Raw genomic sequence first — 22809 nt, 5'->3', positions numbered from 1 at the left:
TCCAGGATAGCAGTGGGAAACGGCGCTGGAATAAGGGAATTTCCAGCAAAAAAAGGGAAAGTTGACAGCTGTGGCTTAGATTAAGGAAGTTTCCCACAAAAAAAGGGAGGGTTGGCAGCTATGGGGAGGAGAGAAGTGAGGAAGATATGAGGCATTTGTTTGTGCAAGTCAGATAAATCTTTTAAAAATGGGCTCCACTGCCAGGACCACAAAAGGATACTTTGGGCAAAATGGGCTTTAAGATTTGATACAAACATTAATTTCCCATTTATTAATCAACACCATTTAATTTGCTCTTAGATAGAAAGAGGGAACATGGGAGCTGAAAGACAGATGGCTCACATTGCAGTCAAGTCACAATTACTAGACGACCAAACCTTTGTCCTTCCACTGGCCACCTTTCCTTTCTTCCAGCAGTATTTTCAGGACAGTAGGGCATAAATGCACATTACAGACCCCAAACCACAAAAAAACACCTTTCATGGATTCAGTAACCCCCAAACAGCTAATTAAGTGATGTGTCGACAAGAGACATCTGTGATCTGCATTCAAGACTGAATCGGTTTAATAAGAATATTGGTTTTGCACTTTTCCAGTATCACAAGTTCTGCATTTTCTAATAAATACAAAGCAGTCTTTTGACAGAACACAAAATACTGATCTTGAAATAATAAAAGACAGAAAAACACAAACTCTCATTTCCTATTTTTCAGTAGTTATTTGCATTTAAACAATCTCTTCTCCACAATTATGCAATCCGTGTTCATTTTAGAAGAAAGCAAGAGCCTTACACTGGTCCAGTGCCAGAGGAATGAGATAGCAACTTAGAAACAATGGGTCTTTTTTTCCTGGGTGTGCAATGGGAGATAGGCAAGACAAATCAGACAGGAGCAGATCAAAGTTCTACCTCTCAAATATCACTAAGGAGTGAACAAACCACTTTCATTACCCAGGTATTAAAGCATCCAAGTTCCCCTAACCTATGTGTTATTAGTCGAACCAGAGCAAGACAATACTTTATCCACAGATTTACACCTCACTTGATAGGTTGAACACATGCTACTTAACAGCACATACACAGTTGCCCATAAATATTACAAGTTCTACTTGCTCAATAGCCTAGAGACACTGCTGCATGCACGTGGTTCTATAAACTTTTCACCTAGGCAAGCAAGCAAGATTTGGCTCCGATACCATCTCTAGAGTACCATAGCTACTATGCACCACAGGACTGGCTAGGTCATCTTCCATGCTCATATGTTACCCAAACACCAATTTAGTAAACCAACACATTAACTAGATATTTTACTCTAGTATAAATTAAGTTTTCCCCTTAGAAAAACCCAAATCCCAAAAATGAATCCATTGAGGATTACAATTAAACAGATGCCACAATTGCACTCTATTTTATGCAGCAGGCGTGAAATTCTGAACAGAAAAAAACCTGTGTATAGTTTTAAAGTGCAAAACAAGGATACAGAATGCCAAACCTCCATCGTTGGGGAAAGGTCTATAACAGAACTAATAATCCAAAAGGGAACGGGGGTGGGAGGAGGACAGAACAGACAACACAACGTAATTGCTTCTGTTTCAAGGAAACTTCAGGCACCTCCAGACCTACCATCACTTAGGCTGAAAAACCACAAAAGCCATTATGCTAAAATACTTTTGATTTTAGCTCTGCTGTCGTCAACAGGACAAAAATACGACCTAAATCCAAGGACTCTTGCTTAAAATGAGGTTCCAGCTAAGCTGCTAAGCGCATTCAGAAGATCTGAATGCAGCACCAATCAAGGCTAGAGACAGATAATAGGTACCCTCCCTCTCCCAAGAGTTGGCCTGAAAGACAATTACTGTTCTTGGCCTGTGCACTCATCTCACTTTTGTGTCTGGCCCAAAAGGTCTTACATGGATTCACATCATTCAAAACCCTACCCCAAGCATGCTTGGCCAGAAGTGACAGTAGGACAAGATGTGTATACCCTAGGAAATTGAAGACACTGTCCAATAACCTCTCTCTCTCTCTCTCTCTCTCTCACACACACACACACACACACACACACTACTGTTTGCCTCCAGCCCAAGGCTGTTAACTTCATAAACTAGATTCCCCCCTTCTTTCAAAAAAAGGTTTGCAACAACAATAAAATCAAAAATTTAACACAAGCACACAATTAGGAATGGAGTACAAATACAGTGACGCAATACCTCATCATAAAGCAAACAAGGAAGGGGGAGAAAAAAGCTTAGCACTTGAAGAGATGAACATTTCTCTCAACAAGAGAAGTGGCTCTTTTCACATTATGGTTTTTCTGGCAGCTTCCTTTTCTCCCCCCCCCCCCAAAAAAACGTTTTATTAAGTTTGTGATCACATTGAATGGGGATGTGCAGCAACAACAGGTAGATAGATCCATCACTGTATTCAGCTCCGTGACAGAGCAATTTTAAGAGAGTAGACGGAATATTTGTGCAGAACAGTAGTGAATGGAGAGGCTCTCCCTTCATCCTCCCTCCCTGACAGGTGCACAGACAGGATGCAGAAAGCCTCCATGGTCACAAATGGTGGCACACTGCCAAGCAAAAGTCCCTTGCCTTCCTAGGGCAGGCTTGCAGCTTCCACCTTGCTTCATGACTTCCGTTCTTCCCGTTAGTCCCAATTCAAGAAAAACAAGATGCACAAATCATTCTTCTAGTTCCAAAACTGTTCTTTCTTTCCAAATCCCCTTTCCTGAAAAAATTAATAGTGGCTTTAAGGGAGGGAGAGGGAGGGAAAAGAAAAGCTAATTGCACAGATGCTGCAGGTTTAAGCAGCTTCAGGGTAGTAGTAGATTAGGGCATAAATCATGGGGATGGGAGGGAGAATGAGAAGAGAGAGACACGGAGGGAGAAAAAAAAATACAGAAATCAATTTGCAGGGCACTAGGTGGCAGCCACCAGGCCCGCGGCACGTGCCCTTCTCGAGACACAGAAAAATGATTTAAGCCTGCTCTTCCCACACCAATCCCTGGGACTGAAAGAGGGCAGGAGTGCCAAGCGAGGTGCAGATCACTGGAAGGAAAGAGGGCTGGCGAGGGCGAGAGGGAAGCCCGGCGGCTGCAACGCCAGGCGGACAGGGAGGACCAGAGCGAGGAGAGGAGGCGCAGAGGCGGCCCAGCGATGGCTGCGCCAAGGCAGAGGAGGCGGAGAGGAAGAGATCTACCCAGCGCTGGCTGCTCCAAGTGAAGCAGAGAGAAAAGGGAGAAAATGTCCGGTGCCCGCTGGGTCGGATCCTGCGGGTGGGGTGGTGGGGACACATCACCGGCCCATTCTTTGTTGTTCCCCTTCGGAAACAGGGCCGGGCTCATTTCTTGGAGCTCTGGGTCTTCTTGGGCAGCAGCACGGCCTGGATGTTGGGCAGGACCCCGCCCTGGGCGATGGTCACCCCGCCCAGCAGCTTATTTAGCTCCTCGTCGTTGCGGATGGCCAGCTGCAGGTGTCGCGGGATGATGCGGGTCTTCTTGTTGTCCCGCGCCGCGTTGCCGGCCAGCTCCAGGATTTCGGCCGACAGGTACTCCAGCACGGCCGCCAGGTACACTGGTGCCCCGGCGCCCACCCGCTCGGCGTAGTTGCCTTTCCGCAGCAGCCGATGCACGCGGCCCACCGGGAACTGCAGGCCGGCGCGGGACGAGCGGGACTTGGCTTTGGCGCGCGCTTTGCCGCCGGACTTCCCTCGGCCGGACATCGCGGGCAGGCGGCTGGGCTGGAGGGGGCGGGCAGGGCGCTCCGAAAAGGCTGCAAGCTGAGGCCCGGCGCTTTGCTCGCGAAGCAGGCAGAGAAGGAGAAAGACCTGGATAAAAACACCGCCACCACAGAGTGTTACCAAAGTAACGTGGGAACGAAGATTGAAAGCATGACGCGTGTTCCGGAGCAACTCCGCCCCCTCCCCGCTGCGCACCACCCCGCCTTGCAACCCAGCCCCGGAGCGGACTGGCAGGGAGCAGGTTGCAGGCCGCGCTCCCGGCTCCGGCAGCCCCCAGCTAGAGCCGCGCGCAGGGGTCACCTCCCTCCCCTCACCGTTCGCCGGCTTGCCAAGCGGAGCGCTCAGCCAGAGATCCGCAGCTGCAGTGACAATAACAAGCGCGAGATGCTGGAGGATATAAATCCAAGCCCAGCCTGTCGGCGGCTTCCCATTGGCGGGGGCGAGCGCGGAGCCGCGCCGCTATTGGCGGGTATTCCGATCCCTGATTTGCATAGGAGCTCGCGTCGTCCATGTTCGGACTTGGAGGGAGCTGGAGCGGCAACAGACGCTCAGGCTTGGCCGCCTGCAAAGAGAGCTGCTGGTGAAGCATATTAATGTGCAGCAGCAGCAGCTTTGGGAGACGCGGGGGGTCTCTGGCGCGGCGTGACAAAGGGATGCACCGGGGGCAGAGGAGGTGGGCGGCTGCTGCACTTGATCCTGATAATGCCACCTGGAGCAGCCGTCCCTCTGGGTAAGGAGAAGGCAAGCCAAGGTTAGCAGAATTTCCCTAATCCCCTCTCTCCCAAGTTGAATTTCTTGAAATACATACTTGGTCTGCTCCCCAAACCCAGCTGACGGCTAACCCGCAGGCGCAAACCCAAGCTTAGGATCACGATCGCCCTGCCCTAGGGCAAATGCAGCACCCGCAATAAAGGCAAACATTTAAGGTAGGGTTACCAGACGTACCCGTTTCCCAGGGACAGTCCCCGGATTTGTGAATAAGTCCCCAGACAAATTCCATCCCCATTTCATCTAATGTCCCTGGGAAACGCAGCAGCCGCAGTCTCAGCAGCCCGGAGCAGTTGGCTCTGGCTGGCTTCAGGAGCTGCTCTGAAGTCCCCATAGTGGTGCAGGGGCTCTAAGATGCAGCTTCCAGGCTGCCTCCACCTTCCCTGACCCCAGCAACTAAGCTGTGAAGGGGGGCTTCATGCTGCCTATCGGAGCAGCCTCCCAACTCCTACTTGTGTGCAAGCAGGAGCAGGCGGGGATGTCTCAGCTGTGAAGGGAGACTTCACGCTGTATCAGAGCTTGCCTGCAAGCAGAAGGGGCCAGGGATCTCTCAGATAAGCAACGGGAAGCCTCCCTTCCCAGCTGAGGAATCCCGGCCCCTCCTGCTTACACACAAGTAGGAGTTTGGATGGTGCTGCTCTGAAAGGCAGTGTGAAACCTCTCTTCCCTCTGCCACCGCCATCACTGCAGCATCAATGTCCCGAACATGTAGTATGTATAATGTATGTATTTATTTAAAGTGTTCCCGGATTCATTGAAAAAAAATCTGGTAACCTTAATTTAAGGCTGTCTGGTTTTTCACAAGGGGAACTTAACTCAGGCAGGGCCTGAGGAGGAAGAGCATGATAGGGTTACATTCCTCCTTCCATTTATTTGTGCGGTATCTGGGTGCCCTTCTGGAGGACATTTCTTATTTATTTATAGATCCTGTAGGTTGGGTATTGCTTTCTCTCTATAAGCCTAATTAGCAGTACCTTATGGCAAAGACACCTAAAAAGGATGCTGGCCCATCTCAAAGCAGGCAGGCAAACCTGTGCTCAAACCCCAACCAAACCTTAGTCAAAAGGCCAAGTCAAAAGGCCAAATCAAGTGTTTCTTGATTGGCACATCTGAGGTGGGGAAACCTAATCCAGCAATTACTAATTAGCATTTTATATAGTGGCTTTATTGCACAGAGCACTTTGCATGTGTTATCCCAGTATGATTTAACAATCTAGTAAAAGTCAGTATTGCTAAGTTCTTACAGGGGAGGTTACTTGTGGGGAGTTCATGGATAGAAGTGAAATTTGAAGTCAATGTCTTAAGGGTCACATTGCATTCTTAAAACCAGTATACTGTGCCACCCTGAAATGAAAGGCAGAGCAGTCTTAACTCAGGAAATCTGCTGGGGGAAGATGTGAGGGTTTACACCAGTTTAAATCAATGGGTGGGGGCAGATGAGGATACCCATCTGGAAGGATTTCGGATGAGATTATATGGGGGTTAAGATTGTAGTAAGAGTTGTGCCACCTTCATGGATCAGCGAATTGTGCCTGCTATGCTGGGCATGGTTTTGTTACTGTTTTTGTGGCTGGTGAGGAAGCCATCAGGATTTAGAAGAGCCTGGCCAACAAGCTCATTCTCTGATGTACTGGATGTTGGGCCAAGCAGGCCATGCTCCAATCACAAGCATTCCTATTCTAGTTAAATTAGGTGGTTTTTTTTATTAAAAAAATACCTGCTGCAAATAATGCTAACTCAAACATTGTCAGCCAGACCAGTGACTTCACACAGGGATAGCTGTGCTAGTCTGTTACAGCAAAATATAACAGAATGTTGTAGCACTTAGACTAGCAGGATTTATGATGGCATAAGCTTCTGTGGAACAGTGTCTCATTTTACCAGATGAAACGGATGAATATGCATCAGCTGAAGTAGACTAGTCCCCAAATGCTTGCTGCAATAAATCTTGTTAAGTCTCCAGCATGCCCCGACACTTGTAATTGCCAGACTGGACTTTAGGGGGCAGATGAAACCGCTGAGTCAGGGATACACTTCTAGGGCCAGGGGAGAGTGAATCGTTTCTAGGTTCAGCACAAATTAGGCCCAGCTAGACGTTAAGCAAGAAGAATCTAAGCAAGCTGGGTTAATTATTTCCTTAAATTACTGAAACGGAAACCCATGGGTAGGAAGACCAACTTTGGACATAACTGTACAGAAATGTGAGGCATCCTCCAAAACACTTACATTCCAAGCCTAAACCAATTTATTTGGTGGACTTACAATATACATTGTAAGAAGGCTCCAGAATAGAGACAATTTGCTTCTGGAGGCTTTCCAGAGCTGAAAGAATTGGAGGGGCTTGTGATGGATACATATTCCATACCTCATAAGAAAAGAGCACCGGGCTTGTGGCAGTATCATTATTAAACACACAAGTCATTCATATACATTATTTACAAGGCAGTATAAACTGCATTCAGAGACATTGTGTCAAAAGGCCCAGGTAGAGCATCTGCCCTGCATCTAGAGGGTCCCAGGTCCAGTGGCTGGCATCTCCATGTGGGGCTGTGAGAGACCCCTGCCTGAAACCTGGAAGAGGCAGCTAGTCAATGCAGGGCATACTGAGCTACACAGATCATTGGTCTGACTTTGTAGAAGACAGCTTCCTAATACTGAACATACATAATGTTGCAAACACTCATGGGCTACCATGATACACTTATAGCATAAATTCTTAACATAGCCAGAGTTCTTACAGATTCATGTGCTAATGTTCATTGTTGTAGTTAGTCTTCAAGACAAAACAGGCATATTGTTCAGTGCCTCTGAGAGGCTGCAGTCCTAACCTCACTTACCTTGGAGTAAGTGGGATTTACTTCTGAGTAAGCATGGTTAGCACTGTAGCCTAAATGAGTGCTTTGATGAGTAGCTGGAATTGGGCAATGCACACAAAAAAATAATGAGATAGAAACGCATTTTATTTTTTACCACCATTATTTAAATAAAAGCAATTAATGTTTTCCAGAGGGCCTGGCTTCTGCTAAACTGTACTCAAATAGTGAGCTTTAGTAAGATTTGCACCTGCTTATTCAAAACTTAAGACCAGAAACATCACAGCATGTGCTTTGTCCCTTCTAGAAAATCAATTTTTAGCAGGTGTTGTTCAACACAGCAGAGTACCAGAGCAGCTCAACGTTACTAAAAAGAATTCTGAGTGTATTTCATTCCTCTTAAGAGTCTTTCATTTGTCAGAGAGGTTACAAAATAATCCTTTGATATGCCAAGAACAATGCTAGCCACAAACTAAACCAAAAGATATATTTCTTATTGTTGAAACGGGCAACCTTGCTTAAAACATGAGAACCTGTACAATTCCGACTATGAGTAAGTTTGATGTCAGAAAAATAGGCCCAAACTCTCATTCTTTCTACAATGCCAGTGTACTGAATTTTTGCCATTCATTTTCTCATCACAATTTTGGGCAGTTATAATTAAAACAGTAGCTACAGACATACCACCACCATAGCAGTTTCCCACTAATACAGCCCATACTTACAAAGTAAGTGAAGTAGACACCCCAGGCCTCATAAGATGAATATAAGATATTCATAGTGCTTTAAGAACAGTTATTTTGATTTTTGCAACAGGAGCTTTTAGTTTTAACAGTGGTCTGTTTTCTCCAAAGAATCCAATAAGTGAACTGGATGAACACCAGGACAAGAAACATGCCATACAGAATCTTTGTTTCTCTCCTAGGAGGAGAAATATATTAAGTGTCTCACATATTTGAAGTACAATTGCTCTCCCAAGTTTGGCAGGGGAATAGCAACACTGTAAATAAATAAAATGCACACCCCAGTTTGTACGACAGACAAGAAAAAGTGTTAAATGTCAAGGGCCAGAATATTTGCAATCCCACTCCTCAAACTCAAATCAGTAGAAACTGCCAAATGTGTTTTAAGAATAAAGTGCAAGTAACAAGTCACTGAATTTTGGGATGCTTTGCAGAAGGTTCTCCATCTTCCTTCTTGAGCCACTGATGTATTAAGCTTGAACTGGTCTTTTTAGGTGGTGTGGTTTGGATAAACTGGCTGGACCATCTTGGTAAGCCATCTCCATCATCTTCTTTCTTGGGAGATTTGTTTTTTAACCAGTTCATCATTATTTTGCTGCTTGCACCAACTTTGGTATCCTAGGAGACAGAGAACTAGGACTATCAGAAAAGTATAGCACTATTATGAACTAAAGGTCGATTAGGAATGATGAGAGTATTTTAGAGAATCTACCTATTACCATCATGGTTTTTGGAGCACCCCTTTAAAGCACTGTGATACTACTTTAAACAATCATAGCTTCCCCTAAAGGATTTTGGTAGCTGTAGTCTGTTAAGGATGCTGAGAGCTGTTATTTGATCCCTATTTCTCCTCCCTGAGCTATACTCAGAGTGGTTTAACAATTAATTCCTCTTGCTAGGCAACTCTGGGAATTGTAGCTCTGCGAGGGAAAGAACTCTCAGCATCCTTATCAAACTATCGTTTCCATAATTCTTTAAGGGTAGCCATGACTGTTGAAAGTGGTGTCATAGTGTAGTGCGACACCCTGTTTGCTTGTACTGTACTGTATTTATTTTTGATTCAGCACTGTCATGGCCAATGGCTAGTACAATAAAGTTATTTGGATTGGATTGGTATCATAATGCTTTAAATGTATGGTGTGAATGTAGCCCTAGTTGAAGTTAAATATGACGTGAGAATAATAGCCCTGCCTATTTTCCCAAACCTTAAAATCCCAACTCTTACCTTCTTGAGCTCCAGTTCAATGGGTACAATGCATTCTGGTGTATTATTTCTGGAATTGTTCACTATGGTTGAGACTGGGTGGAAAGCAAGGTTTTCTGTGGGTTGGATAAGCTTAACAGCTTCTTGCGTGGGTACTTCTGCAAAATCCAGCCATTTTCTGATCGCCTCATCCCCATCCAAGACAGCTGGCATTCTAAACAAGTTAAACAATACAGATCTCAGTGAATAGAATAACCCAAATTAGTCTACAGCATGTTATCGTTGGGGAGGGGAACCACAGCTGAAGCATCAATAAGAATCAGATTCCTAATATTAGACGGAGATAAAGGAAGGAGAATTCAGCAACTGAGATCTGCATGAATTTGCAGCACAATCATTCAAGAGAGGCCCTATTTTTCAAGGGGTCTGAATGACGAAGCCAGCTAACCGTTTTGGAATAATTTAAATGACAACCACAAAATATAGTATAAACATAATTCTTTATGAGCCAAAACCTGTCACTCAGAACAAGTAACTTCTATTCAGATGCTCTACTCTAAGAGGACAACTTAAAGGAGATTTTTGGGGGGTTTTTAAATTTTTCTGACCTTCCTTTAAAAGTCATACATTATATATAGAGTTGTGATTTTTTTAAAAAAATAATATAAAAATCATATGCCACGCTAGTTGGTACACAGAACAAAAACTTAAGTGATGGGAATTGAAACTTAAGCAGCCTTATTCTCAACTAGTTCCACTGTACAATATGATTTTCACCAAACACTTATTGAGCTATTCTCCCTTGCCTGTGATGGATGGAGCTTAGATCTTTTGAAGCATTTACTGTGATGATGGTATAGCTGTACAATGTTTCTCCTCCATCAAGGGGCTCCCAACAATCAAAAATACCAGCCATGGTGAGTAACTTCCTGACCTCTGAATCTTCATCCTCACCTTCCACATCTAGTTTGCCGAGCTGCAAAATTAAGGAATCGTGTTTTTAAAAAACATAAATCTTTCAAGTGCACAACCCCTTCCGGAGAAGGTTAAATACACCTCCCTGGATAGATGAACCACCCATCAACAATACTACCATCTTGTCAGGATTAAGTTTCAATTTGTTAGCCCTCATTGGGACTATCAGCCTCATAAGGACTATCACTGCCTCCAGGCAGCAATTCAACACTTCCATGATTTCACTCTCATTTGATGTAAAAAAAGACACTAGTGTTGAACATAAGCCGTGTGTTTACCATAGCCCAGCAGGACCCCACAGAATAGGTGCCGTTTTACTGCTCAGAAGTCCTAGAACTGGCATTTCAGCTACAAGCAGAACCACGGAAACCAGGGGCAGCAAGCCCTGTTTCGCTGCTTGAGGCAAAGCAGGAAGTGCCATGCCATTCTGCCGTGCCACCTATCCCTGCGCCACACATCTCCAGTGCTTCCACCACTGAAGAAGCTGTGCCAGCATCCGTGCCAATTTATGGCAAGATGAAATCTCACAAGATCTGGTGGGAAATCAGTGCTGATGCTGGTGCTGCTTCCCCCCCCCCCCCCAGTGATAGAGGTAGGTCAGGAATCAGCTTGGGGGTTTCTGCTGCCCGAGGTGGTGCTTCGCAGCACTTAATGAGTGGGCTGGCCCTGACAGAAACACTGTGCCCCTGACTCAGAAGACGAATCACGAATAATAGTATGGTTTACAGTACTGAAAGCTGCTGAGATATACAGACAAAATTGTTTCTGTGCCAAAACCATTCATGAAACCAAATCAAAATTGAGCCACAGGGTCTTTTTCATGCATATTGTTGGGAGTTGCATCGCAACACTTCATAAGCATCTTTGCAACTAGCTTGCAAATAGCTACTGCAGTTATCAGAGTCCAAGAAGGGTTCCTTTAAGAATGGCATCACAACTACCTCCTTCAAGGCGGACAGGACTCTTTATAACAAGCAATTTTATTACTTCCTAGACCCAGATTATCCCTCTCCTACTAGATATAATAAGCTAAGGGCACAAGCTGAGCAAACACTGATAGGCTGCTTTTCTCCAAGTCCTCAGACTTCAATATGTGAAATTGATTCCTTAACCCAAGACTAGATGGTGCTCTGGACACATCAATAAACTGAACTGCTGAACCATATCTGCTGAGGCAGATATGAGAAACTTCATCCTCAAAGTGCTTAACAAACATGTCACTAACATTGCCCTGTGGGCCAAGCTGGAGTAGACACTAAGCCACTCAGAAAAGCTCTTCTAGATAGGACCCCAAGGATTCAAAGGTGCAGAGTATTTCCTACGCTCAACCAGAGTAAGCTCAATAACAGGAGTACATTCAGTGACATTTCCCCAGAGACTTCTGCCACTTGTGTTCTAGTCAGCTCCCAACGTGGCTTTGATCTAGTTAGAAATATCCATTGCTCTAGCTATGTCACCAAAGCAGAGTAGCCATGTGGTGCTCTCCATATTTTAGTAAATTATAATTCCCATCAGCCCTGACCACTGGCAATGCTGGCGTTGATAGGAGTTGGGAGTCCAACAACATCTGCAGGACACCTCATTTGCTATCCCTTTGGGATAAAACAAACCATCTGCACTTATCCATGCCCTGGTAACCTTTGACTACAGTAACATGTTGTACATGCAGCTGTGTTTGAAGACTCCCAGGACTGCTTTTTGTTCAGAACACAGCAGCCTGGCTACTAACTGGGAACCAGGAATTGTAACCACTACTCATTAGTTCTTAAAGAGATCCACTGGATTCTGCTCTATTTCTGCACACAATTCAAATTGATGGTGCTTACCTTTAAACCCTTGGAAGGCTTGGGACCTGGCTACTTAAGGAAACATTTCCCACCTCAACCTGCCTGCCCTGTACACCAGTTTCTTCTCAGAGGTCGTCTTCTAGTACCCTTCATGATCTGTAGTGAGTTGTGTGGCTACAGTGGCAAATCTTAGGGTTCAAATTTCAACAGCATCCTGTGCAATGCCAAAATTCAGTGCCTCCCCCCTTCCATTCTACATCATAGTTGCGGCACCCCTGAGACTCCACGCCCAGTGCAAATGAATTGGTCACACACCCCTAAATCTGCCTCTGAGTGGCTATGGGAGAGGGGAATTCTCACGCTAGGGAGGTTTGCCTTTTTTTGTTTCTTTTTAGGTGCAAGGCAAATACCCATTTCTCCCTATGGGTTTAACCTGTGATGTATTCTGTACTTTGCTGCAATTGCTTTTAGCATTCTATTGTACTCTTTTAGTAGCTAAAAGCAGTGTTTCTCAACCTTTTTTGGGCCACGGCACACTTGTTCTATGAAAAAAAGTCCCGCGGCACACCAACTCTGTGCCGCCCTATATTTAGTTTAGTTTGGAGGGGAGACGTAAAGCATGCCACTGAAGTACTGCTGCGCGGTAGCCAGGCGGACCCACCAGGCGCAGAGCCTGCGGAGCGAGCGGGGACACGTTAGACGGCACGCACAGACCCCAGGCGGGCAGACACAGGCGCGCAGCTGCCGCCGCCTCCCTCCCAGCCGCCCCAGGCAGCCGCCACCGCTTTGGCCCAGCGAAGGGAAGCCCTGCGCAGCCTTCCCCGCCTGCCTCCTCCTCCCCAGGCGGCGGCGGCGGCGCCCTCTCTGGCCTCCGGCTGGATGCCGACTCTAAATTTTGCCGCAACGTGCGGCGACGAGAAGGGCGATTTGCATTGTCACGTGCCTGGCGGCCGCCAATAAACAACGCTGACCCGCCGGAAAGGAAGCCGGCCGGGTCACGACGCGGGTGCTCGTCTCGTGTCGTGACCCGGCCGGCTTCCTTTCCGGCGGGTCAGCGACGTGACAATGCAAATCGCCCTTCTCGTCGCGGCACACCAGCCAGCGTCTCGCGGCACAGTAGTGTACCGCGGAACACCAGTTGAGAAACGCTGGCTAAAAGAATGCAGTTATTTTAAACTGTCCTAGGAATTTTGAATTGAATGGCAATGGAAAAAAACTTTAAATATTGTAAATTGCTTCAGGATGCCTCATGGGAAGAGATTCAGAAATGAAATAATAAAAATTACATGTACAAAAGATGAACATTTCTGACACACTGTTAGGCTGAACTTTCAGCATGGCCAAAGGAGGACAGAATCATATGACCTTCAGCAACAGCTGCCCTTGGGTGGCCTTGCTTCATGGGGAAAGGCAGTCTGACCAAAATAATAAAGCCAAAGCAAGTTAAGAGTTTGAGGGAAAGTAAATGAAAATGAAACAGCCAATGAGCACTTCAGCATTAAAGATGAACACATTGTTGTTGTACCTTTTTATCCTCGGTTTGGGGGAAGTAAATGAAATAGGGTTGCTTCTGCCCATTTCGTTGTTGCCATTCGTAGTAGCCATCAGCCAGCACAACACAGCGTTTGCCTTTTACCAGAGGCCCCTTTTCAGAGAGAGAGAGATGCAGGAAAGGCGGAGCAAGTGAAATATTAATTCACGCAAATAGCAATGTCAAATACAGTTAAAAATAAACATGTGAGATGGGACGACTTTAATAGTATCACATAGGATTCTAAGAAATGATATTCAGAGCAAATGTGAATTCACGTGGAGCTGTTGACAAAATTGGCTGACTCATTTGTTTTCACTATAATCCTTGGAAGAAAACAGAAGTTTAATTACTACATCTACACTTATTGCTGCTATGACATTCCTAACACAATAGGGATTCTAAAATGGTGGTGATTGGCAACAGTCCTACAATTGTGCTAGTTCCTGGTGCAGCTCAAGTGCTTTTTGGGGATACTATTGCAACGGTTTCTACATATACAGGGTGTGAGGAACAATTCCCCTATCTCCTATCATTCTGCTCCTTAATGAGAGTATGTGAGCTTTCCACTTACATGTCATGCTTAAGAATCCTTACTATCCCTTTAGAGTGCTTATTTGTATATTTCTCTACTCCGGTTCTAGCTGTTACACCTTTCTAATTAACTCACATTATCAGCCTAACAGATGCTTTTAGTGATCTCAGAGATGTATCCTAAAGTGGCTTTCCTTACACAAGCCTCTACTCATCCCTGCCAGAAGTGTAGATGAGAGTTTAGGCCACTTTCCCACAAGGTCTTATGTGTCTTATTTGTGCCTCTACATGAAGATTTGAGGACATATCTTATTTTTAGGATAGAATGTAATACATTTCTAAAGTTGAATTTTTATTAAAACAAACCCACCTATTAACATAAAAAGGTAGGAGAGCAACAGGGAGGAATTCCCAAGGTTTGCCATGCTCCTGTTGCAAAAAGTAGTCTGAGAAATTAGGATGGAAGAGCTGACAGGAATCACACTGTCAGAACATCACACAAAATTCTCACAAAAAGTTGGGAGCATGTGCAATTGCAGCAAGGCTATTCCACTGGAGGAAAAGAAAGGGTTCAGTGCACTTTGCTCAGTTCTGCTCTTAAGAGTCTCTAGAATGTGTGATAGCAACATAGTGAGAGGCAGTTCAGTGTTGTTTTGGAACAGAAGGATCTGGCAACAAAGCTAGCTGATCTGCATTCAAAAGCTCTCAAAAGGAGGTGTGAAGCAGGTGGAGAAACTGGGGAGAAACAGTCTTGCTGCCAACAAGCACCATGCCACCACACATTTTGTTGTTAATTAAATTTGTATTTGCATGGTGCATTCATTTAAGGCAGTGTTTCTCAACCTTTTTTGGGCCACGGCACACTTGTTCCGTCAAAAAAATCACGCGGCACACCACCATTAAAAGACGGGGCAAATCCTGGGGGTTGGGAATGGGTGGGGGACTGAGGAATAGGGAGGATGAGGTTGGTGTACTTGCTGAGAGAGCCCTCGAGCACCGCCTCCGTCGTCCTGCCTGCCGCCAGCCCCCCGCTCCCTCCTGGGCTGGCCGCGGCTGAGCTGGGGCTGCTGCCGCCACCGCCGCCTCCCTCCGGCCTCCCCGCTGGTGTAGCCGCCGCCGCTGCTCCTTGGCGGCCCGAGAGCCCTCCCCGGCTGGCGGAGGAGGACGGTGAGGAGCCCGCCGAGGTGGGGCGGCTGCTGCTGCTGCTGCTGCTGCTACTGCCGCCGCTGGACGGGGCTGCTGCTGCTCCAGAGTCCCTGCCGCCCTGCGCCGCTGCCTTCTCCATTGAGCGCACGGGGGGAGCGCGAGGAGGCGGCCTTGGCCATGAAGCGCTGCCTCGCTCAGGGAGTGAGCGTGAGGAGATGACGGAGGAACACCCTTCGCGCCCTCCAGACTGACCCGGCCGGCTTCCTTTCCGGCGGGTCAGCGCTGCCTATTGGCGGCCGCAAATCGCCCTTCTCGTTGCCTCACGTTGCGGCACAGCAGCCACCGTCTCGCGGCACAGTAGTGTGCCGCGGAACAGTGGTTGAGAAACGCTGATTTAAGGGAACAGCTACAATTTCTCAGGAGTCAGATGCACCAACCGTTCATATGAAAGCTCTTCTACTCCTAGCACCAATGTGACTCACACTTCCTGAGTGCTAAGGCACTTTCACTGGCGAAATCATTTCACATAAGACAGTCTTGCAATGCCTCTCTAGCAAATGATTTCTTCCTGGGATGGGTTAATGCCATGATCAGTTTCAGAGAACTGAAAAAAGGTTCAAGCCTGCATCCCGAATCCAACATTTATGAACAAGTGTTTGAGAGTGCTACTTAATGGCCAGAGAAAGACACCCATCTACGTGCTGAAAGGCACTGTCTAGCATGCTCTGAGAGAAGCTTATCCGCGACCTATTCCAACTTCCAACTTCTACATAATACTGAGTCAAGGGGTTTAGCTATTTTAGGGCATTTACTGGGCTCAGAAATAAAAAGTGTTGACGTATGGAATGTGTCTATTGGCTGGAAAATGAGAGATTTACAAAAAGTCAGAGGAACAATGAGGTTTCCCCTCCTAAACATTGAACTGCTGTGTGATGGCAGCATACCCTTGAAGGGGCTCTTCCACATAATTAGATGATGACTTGTGCTGCTGGAGGAAGACTCCCAGGTGTTAAGGTTGGCAGAAGGGGCTCTCTTGATAGTTCCACCATCCTTCAAAAGTTCAGGAAAAGATGGTCAGAAGTGGGCCCCTCTGTTGTGGAACTCTCTCTCCGCAGAGATGTGTCTAGCATTTTTATCATGTAGCTTTTGCTATATGCTGAATACATACCTCTTTAGACTTTGATAGTGAGGGCATTTGGTTTTTGAGGAGCCACCATTTTGTTTAATCTATACCGAGCTGCTTTTGTTTGGAACTGTTTACCTATTTTTATAATGGTATGATTATATTGCTACCTCCATCGTTCTGCCCGGACACTGAGGTCCAGTGCCAAGGGCCTTCTGGCGGTTCCCTCGCTGCGAGAAGCCAAGTTACAGGGAACCAGGCAGAGGGCCTTCTCGGTAGTGGCACCCGCCCTGTGGAACGCCCTCCCACCAGATGTCAAAGAGAAAAACAACTACCAGACTTTTAGAGGACATCTGAAGGCAGCCCTGTTTAGGGAAGCTTTTGATGTTTAATAAATTATTGTATTTTAATATTTCTGTTGGAAGCCGCCCAGAGTGGCTGGGGAAACCCAGCCAGATGGGTGGGGTATAAATAATATATTATTATTATTCTTATTGCCTGCCTTGGGACATTTTGGTGAAAGGTGGGTAAGAAATATTACAGAATGAATAAATGAATGAGTTACAGAGAAACAACGAGGGTTAACTTTCCAATGTGATCTCTCATTTCCTCTGTCAGAGGCATGTTATTTCTTCATGACCCTTTGTCTCCCCCCAATAGAGACCCTCCATTTGTGTGTATGAAGTTGGTGGGATGCATATGAAAAGAGGTGAAAGTATTCAGAGCAAACCTTTTTTTCCAGCGAGTTTTCATAGACTTCCACTTCTGCTATTGTATTTCCCAAAGCCTCCCATACCCAGCAACATTACTTATGTTTTTCTCTAATCGAACCTGCACAGATACCAAACAGCCAGTTATCTTGAAGCTGCTCTGTCAAGCACAGCATGTGAAATGCTATCACCTGCTGGGCTCTTCCCTTTCAGGAAAATCATGATGCTGTGTTCACAGCATGCAGTTCAGAATTGTTTACATTTGGTGCGGCAAGGCAACTGTTATGAATACCTCTAGGAAAAAGCTTCACTTTTTATGTATAGCTCAAAAGACATAAATGGCATGGCCAGGAGCAGACAGACTTTCAAAAAAAAGTTTATTTTCAAATAGAAGGCTATACAAAAACTAACCTTGTAGGAAAGTTTCTCCATCATGGTATCACTCCGGCAATTTGCAGTGTTATACTGCATTTTAGATGGGTCAGCTTCCTTAAACCAGGCTGGAACCAGCCCCCAACGCATAGCTACAAGGACACGTTCAGAAGAGTTGGCATCCTTTCATAAAGTGGAAACAGGAAGAAATATTGAGAAGCATCCAAAAACACAGAAAGAAGATTTCAGAGTAATCACAGAGAACAGCAAAATTCCGGCTGAAAAATCCCGTTGGAATGCAGAAAATGGTTGATAAATTCACCTTTCCAAAGTGGAGGGGTTTTTACCTTTCTAAAAGGGGCTGGGTGCACAGCCCCAGGTGTTTGGATTTGGAAAACGTGTGTGGAGTGCCTGTTTGCACAAGCAGCTCTTTATCCAGTTAGAGATGCAAACTTTTACACACTTATACCTCCTAGGTAGACTGAGGTGAAAGGCTGTACTAGATTTCAACATTGTCTTTCATTATATAAGCAAAGTGATTCTAATACCAAGCTTTATATTTAAAAAGGCAGCAAGTTAATTATCACTTTATAACAGCTCTGGGATTCATTGCTCTAATTCCGTGTTGTGATGAGACCCTACTATATGACTACAATGGTTACAGAAGGAAGCAACAAAATGCAAGGATCATGCTGAAGTAAATTAGACATGAGTTATAGCCAGGCAAGCCACGTTAAAAAATACCATTTGAAAACAGGCAAGTAGAACACATAGTGGGATTTAATTTTGAGTAAACGTGCATAGGATTGTGCTGTCAGAATTTGAAATCTGCCATTTTACCCTCTTCACAATGTACCTTCCGGTTTTTATGAGTCATTTATTTCATTTTTCTCAGTTGAAACAATTGAAACAGACCAACGGGTTTCATTTCTCTGTTTGCCAGTTTCTATTCAAATTCACTTTCGGTGTTATCCCAAGGGGAACTTTAAAAATGGTTTCAATGAAAACAAATACCAAAATAGTCATACTGGTCTGAGATTTTACAGCATGCACATGTAAACATCAGAAAATACAGCACAAGCTCTAATTCAGTATTAAATCAATATGCATGATACCTTTTCCTTAATGGTAAATACCACTGAAACTAGTTTGTTAAGGAATACAGTGTAGCAAATGTTTATTGACATCCGTGGTAGAAGAGCAGTGTACTGAGGACTCCAGACACCCATTCACTCCTCCAACTTGCTGACCTCCCTGCTGTTTTGAAATCCACCTGACACTGCTGCATATACATCCTCTTCCTCTGCCTAGACAAGGCAATTATGTTGTGCTCCTCTGGCCAACAAGGGCAAGATACCTTTGGTATGTGCATTTGAGAAAGAACTAATCAACCACAAGCATTTAGGCAGCTTCCTGTCTAGGCAGGAAAATGAAAGAGGAAACGGATTGCAAATTTTTGGTTGAAAAGGTGACAGGTTTGTGCATGTATACTATTTTGAGACACAGATTATTTTAAAAATCACTTTTTTCCTTCTTTACTCTTGTACTGTGAGTGAAATCATGTCAGAACAAGTGCTTACCTTCCAAGATTTGAGAACTCAGCTTTATTGCAAAACAGAAAGCACAATTAACCACCAATCCAATAGTATTTGTCTGTGTGCTGGAGCAGGAATTTGTTTTTAAAAAACAAAACAACACACACACACACACATACACAAATATTACAGCACCCTGTGGAAACACGGTAGTGCGGAGAAGCCTGCTTAGACTGTAATGCTCCATTACAGATAAATAATCATCTCTGGCTGATGGAAGTGTTTCTATCTCTCACTTCCCAACATATATATCTCCTCTCACTCTCAGATAGACTAGCAACTCAATCCTCCATATGCAGGCCTATGCAGATTGAGTTAAATGAAATGTAAGCTTTATAATTATTAGTAATTTATCAGTATACAAAATTGTTATTTAGTGATTGTATTACATATAAAGATGAATGTAAGCATATTTATTATAAATTTTAATCTAACTTTTATTTGAAAAATTAGGGTGATGCAGAAGGAAAAGAAAATGATTTATGTATTGCAGTAGGCCTGTGTGATGCCGTCACAATGCCTGGATACAAAGACTTCTGTCTTGGCTCCTTTACTAAGGCTTCTATCAACATTAGTCAAGAGCTTATGAAGATGAAATGGCATGACGGGGGTCAGCTGGATCTAGTGCGACTGAGAACATCCAACTCAACACACTGCTGGATGGTGGGAAGCTTCTATAGATGGCTGCTGCAGTTAACATCTCGTATGAATCTGACACCTTCACACCATTTCCCCAATGATATACCAAAACTGTATTTTGCTGATAGTTTGGTAGTCTTGGAAACATTCCCTCAGCAATACTGGAAAGACAGTGAACACTAAAGATCATTGCAACCATGCCTCATTGCTGGAGTCATTGATGAAGGCAACATTGACCACAATGCCCTAAATTAGGGATGGGAAAACCTGTGGCTCTCTATACATTGTTGAATTAAAATTCCCATGATTCCTGACCACTGGTCATGCTACTTGGGTCTGATGGGAGTCGGAGTCCAGCAACACAAGTTCCACATGTCTGTCTTAGATAAAGATGGATTGGTCAAAATTTGGCCTCACGTATAAAGCAAAGAGTGATAAATGTCTTACTCTGAAAGACTGCTTCTTCAGAAGCTCTCTATTCTAGATGATCAGACTTACAGAATATAACAGATGTATCTAATTTTGGAACACAAATGCTCCACTGAGCAGACAATCACAATTCCCCTTATTTGTGAAATTTTGATCTTGCAGAGCTAACATAAAGCACCTATACCTGTAAAAATAACTGAACAGAAAGTTATGCTAAGCACAAATCTAATATTTGGGGGGTTCACCTTTTCAAAATGTTGTCGGGAGAGAAGCACAGGGCTATTAGACTGTGGGCTCTTATTGTAGGATGGACTATATTTGTCAGCATTTTTCCATTCTGGACACCTTCTCTTTCCTTGATTATCACGGTATTCACAGGCACGGCGGATACGATCTGCTCCCAGTACAACAGCTGTTCGCCCACACATTCTTCAGTGGCCTGCAAAAAGCAGATGTACTAAGACCAAAGGCCTATGAATCTGGCTGACACCCCTGCAATCTCCAATGTCTCAGTTCTAGAAATGCAAACAGAGAGAAGTAAATCCTAGTATTCCATGTGCCCTTGATGTGCACCTTTCATAGAATCACAGAGTTGGAAGGAACCCTGAGGATCATCTAGTCCAACTCCCTGCAATGCAGGAATATGTAGCTGACCTGTGGAGGGATCGAACCTGCAATCTTGGCATTATCAGTACCACGCTTAACCAAAAAACTAAGCTTCACCACATCCAAGTGTTTGCTGCATTGTGAGATATTTTGCATTACTGTATATATATATATGTATGTATCTTACAATTCTTAAATAACTGGAGTGTACACAATTCAAGAAAGCCACTAGCTAGATCAGCTGCAACTCAATAATGGCTAGAAGCAAACCTGAATTCAGTAAGCACCATTATATCATTCTCACAGGAAAGTAATATATGTTTGAGATGGAGAACTTGGGGCCCTCCAGATGTTGCTGGACTGATTCCTATAATTTTCAACCACTGGCCATGCTGCCTAAGGCTAATGGAGTCCAACAAAAATTGTAGGTCCAATGAATTCCCCATCCCTATTTTATATATTAAAAATATTGCTTAGGCATAAAGTCATTCACCTAGAACACTGGAGGCACTAATAGCTCAAGCAGGAAGAAAGCTATTCCAGATGCCTTGGGGAAAAGCAATGCTACTGCAGAACTAAAGAGTACACATTTTAATATAGCATCCGGTCACTACATGCAAATTTGGCAAGCCTTCCTTGAGAGACCATTCCAGGATGCACAGAGAGGGGGATCTTGTCGTGTGGGCAGCCCAGGACCTCCATTCACAGTGTCTAGGCTTGTGCCCCAGAGAGGCCACTTCAGTGCTGCTAATGCAGCAAAAACAATGTTGGGAGGCTGCAAGTTACAAGCTACAACAATCCAACTTCATACATCCCTCTGTTCTAAGAGCTGCCAATTTGTTCCAATTCTCTGCTGATTGTTCTTTAAGAAGTTAGTAATCAATAAGGATACTTGTCTTCTGGTATCATGGTTGCAAAGCTTACTCAGGAGCCTTTGGTGAGGGACTCTGGCAAAAGCTTTTTGAAAGTACACAGTGTCCACTGGTTCACCCAATCCACGTTTGCCGACAAACTAAAATAATTCTAAAAGGTTAGTGAGACACGGGACTTAACATTTGCAAAAAACTATGCAGATTTTTCTTCAGCAAGATTTCTTCTTTTATATCTTTGATAATTCTAATTTAAAATTTTCCTTTACACTCATTCACACAGCTGCTAACCTGCCTACAGTTTCCTAGATTCTCCCTTACATCCCTCTTTAAATAAATAAATAAATAAATAAACAAATAAATGTTGCTACATTAGCCGCTTTCAAGTTCTCAGGTACTAACGCCCAAAGTAGAAACAAGCCACCTATAGTACTTTAGTGAGAAGACCAGCAATTTCACATTCGAGTTAAGAGCTTCTTGGAGCGTGTGATGTGTTAATTTGTCAGTAAGACCTAGAGCTTCACAACTCACTATCATTATAGACTTCCTTCCTGAAAAAGTCAGATGTGGGTACCTGCCCTATCTCTGCTGCAGCAAAGACCCCCCCCCAAAAAAACCCTTAATCCAGCTCTTCTGCGACACCTTTAGCCCACGTTTAACTTCCTTGTGGCAAATAACAGTTTATAAAAAAAAAGACTGAAATTTGAGCCAGTAAAAAGTCATCATCAGAACTGGCAACTTGACAAAGACGCATTATTACAGAGGGGGAAACTATCCCTCCTCACGAACCTCCGCTCTTGGTTTAAGGAGGAAAAAAATGAGAAGCTCTGAAACAACGGAGGGCGGGGAAGGGAAAGAGATGGCAACTTCCTTACCTGTGGGATGTCTTTGAGGGCTGAAAAAGGCGGCGACCACCTTTGCCGAGAGAAAGAAGCGCGGACTGTGGAGCTGCTGCTGGCAAGGAGGGCAACCTTCGCCCTCCGCAGCGCTCTTCGTCTCAGCTCCGCCACAGCCGCCGGGCCGAGAGGGTGTTTATGCGCGCGCTCCGCCGCTCTCACGTGACGGGGTGGGAAGGGGAAAGAGGCGGAGGGAGAGCTCTCTCTCTCTCCCGGGGCGGCTCGCGGGGTTTTCGCGCCTTCCTCGGCGTCGTCGCAGCTCCGGGCCTGGTGGTGACGTCAGCAGCCCGGCCCGGTGGTTCTACCCCGGAGGGCCTTTCAAAGAGCCGC

At 45.0% G+C, this 22809-nt stretch overlaps 2 protein-coding genes across 3 annotated transcripts; both read right to left on the bottom strand.

The window, feature by feature from the left end:
• Positions 1 to 543: 543 nt before the first annotated feature.
• LOC118080739 (histone H2A type 2-B-like) lies at positions 544 to 4154 on the bottom strand. The gene is made up of 2 exons (XM_035106438.3): positions 4054 to 4154; positions 544 to 3826 (listed from the first exon to the last, which is right to left on the bottom strand). The coding sequence occupies exon 2, from the start codon at positions 3719 to 3721 to the stop codon at positions 3341 to 3343; it is 381 nt and encodes a 126-aa protein (XP_034962329.1). The 5' UTR covers positions 3722 to 3826; positions 4054 to 4154; the 3' UTR covers positions 544 to 3340.
• A 3295-nt stretch (positions 4155 to 7449) lies between these two features.
• Positions 7450 to 22591, bottom strand: HMCES (5-hydroxymethylcytosine binding, ES cell specific). 2 transcript variants are annotated; one of them, XM_035106433.3, is made up of 7 exons: positions 22459 to 22591; positions 20354 to 20623; positions 17485 to 17628; positions 13555 to 13674; positions 10074 to 10243; positions 9289 to 9481; positions 7450 to 8681 (listed from the first exon to the last, which is right to left on the bottom strand). In XM_035106433.3, exons 2-7 carry the CDS (start codon positions 20534 to 20536, stop codon positions 8472 to 8474), a joined length of 1020 nt encoding a protein of 339 aa, XP_034962324.3. In that variant the 5' UTR covers positions 20537 to 20623; positions 22459 to 22591; the 3' UTR covers positions 7450 to 8471. The 2 variants fall into 2 exon arrangements, with proteins under 2 accessions (XP_034962324.3, XP_034962325.3); XM_035106434.3 differs by having other exon boundaries at positions 20354 to 20547.
• Positions 22592 to 22809: the final 218 nt, after the last annotated feature.

The sequence above is a fragment of the Zootoca vivipara genome, chromosome 2, assembly GCF_965207765.1.
Source record: "Zootoca vivipara chromosome 2, rZooViv2.hap1.1, whole genome shotgun sequence".
NCBI classification, from domain to species: domain Eukaryota; kingdom Metazoa; phylum Chordata; class Lepidosauria; order Squamata; family Lacertidae; genus Zootoca; species Zootoca vivipara.
Note: the sequence above shows the minus strand (reverse complement) of the source record. Positions and strands in the feature narration are given on the sequence as shown.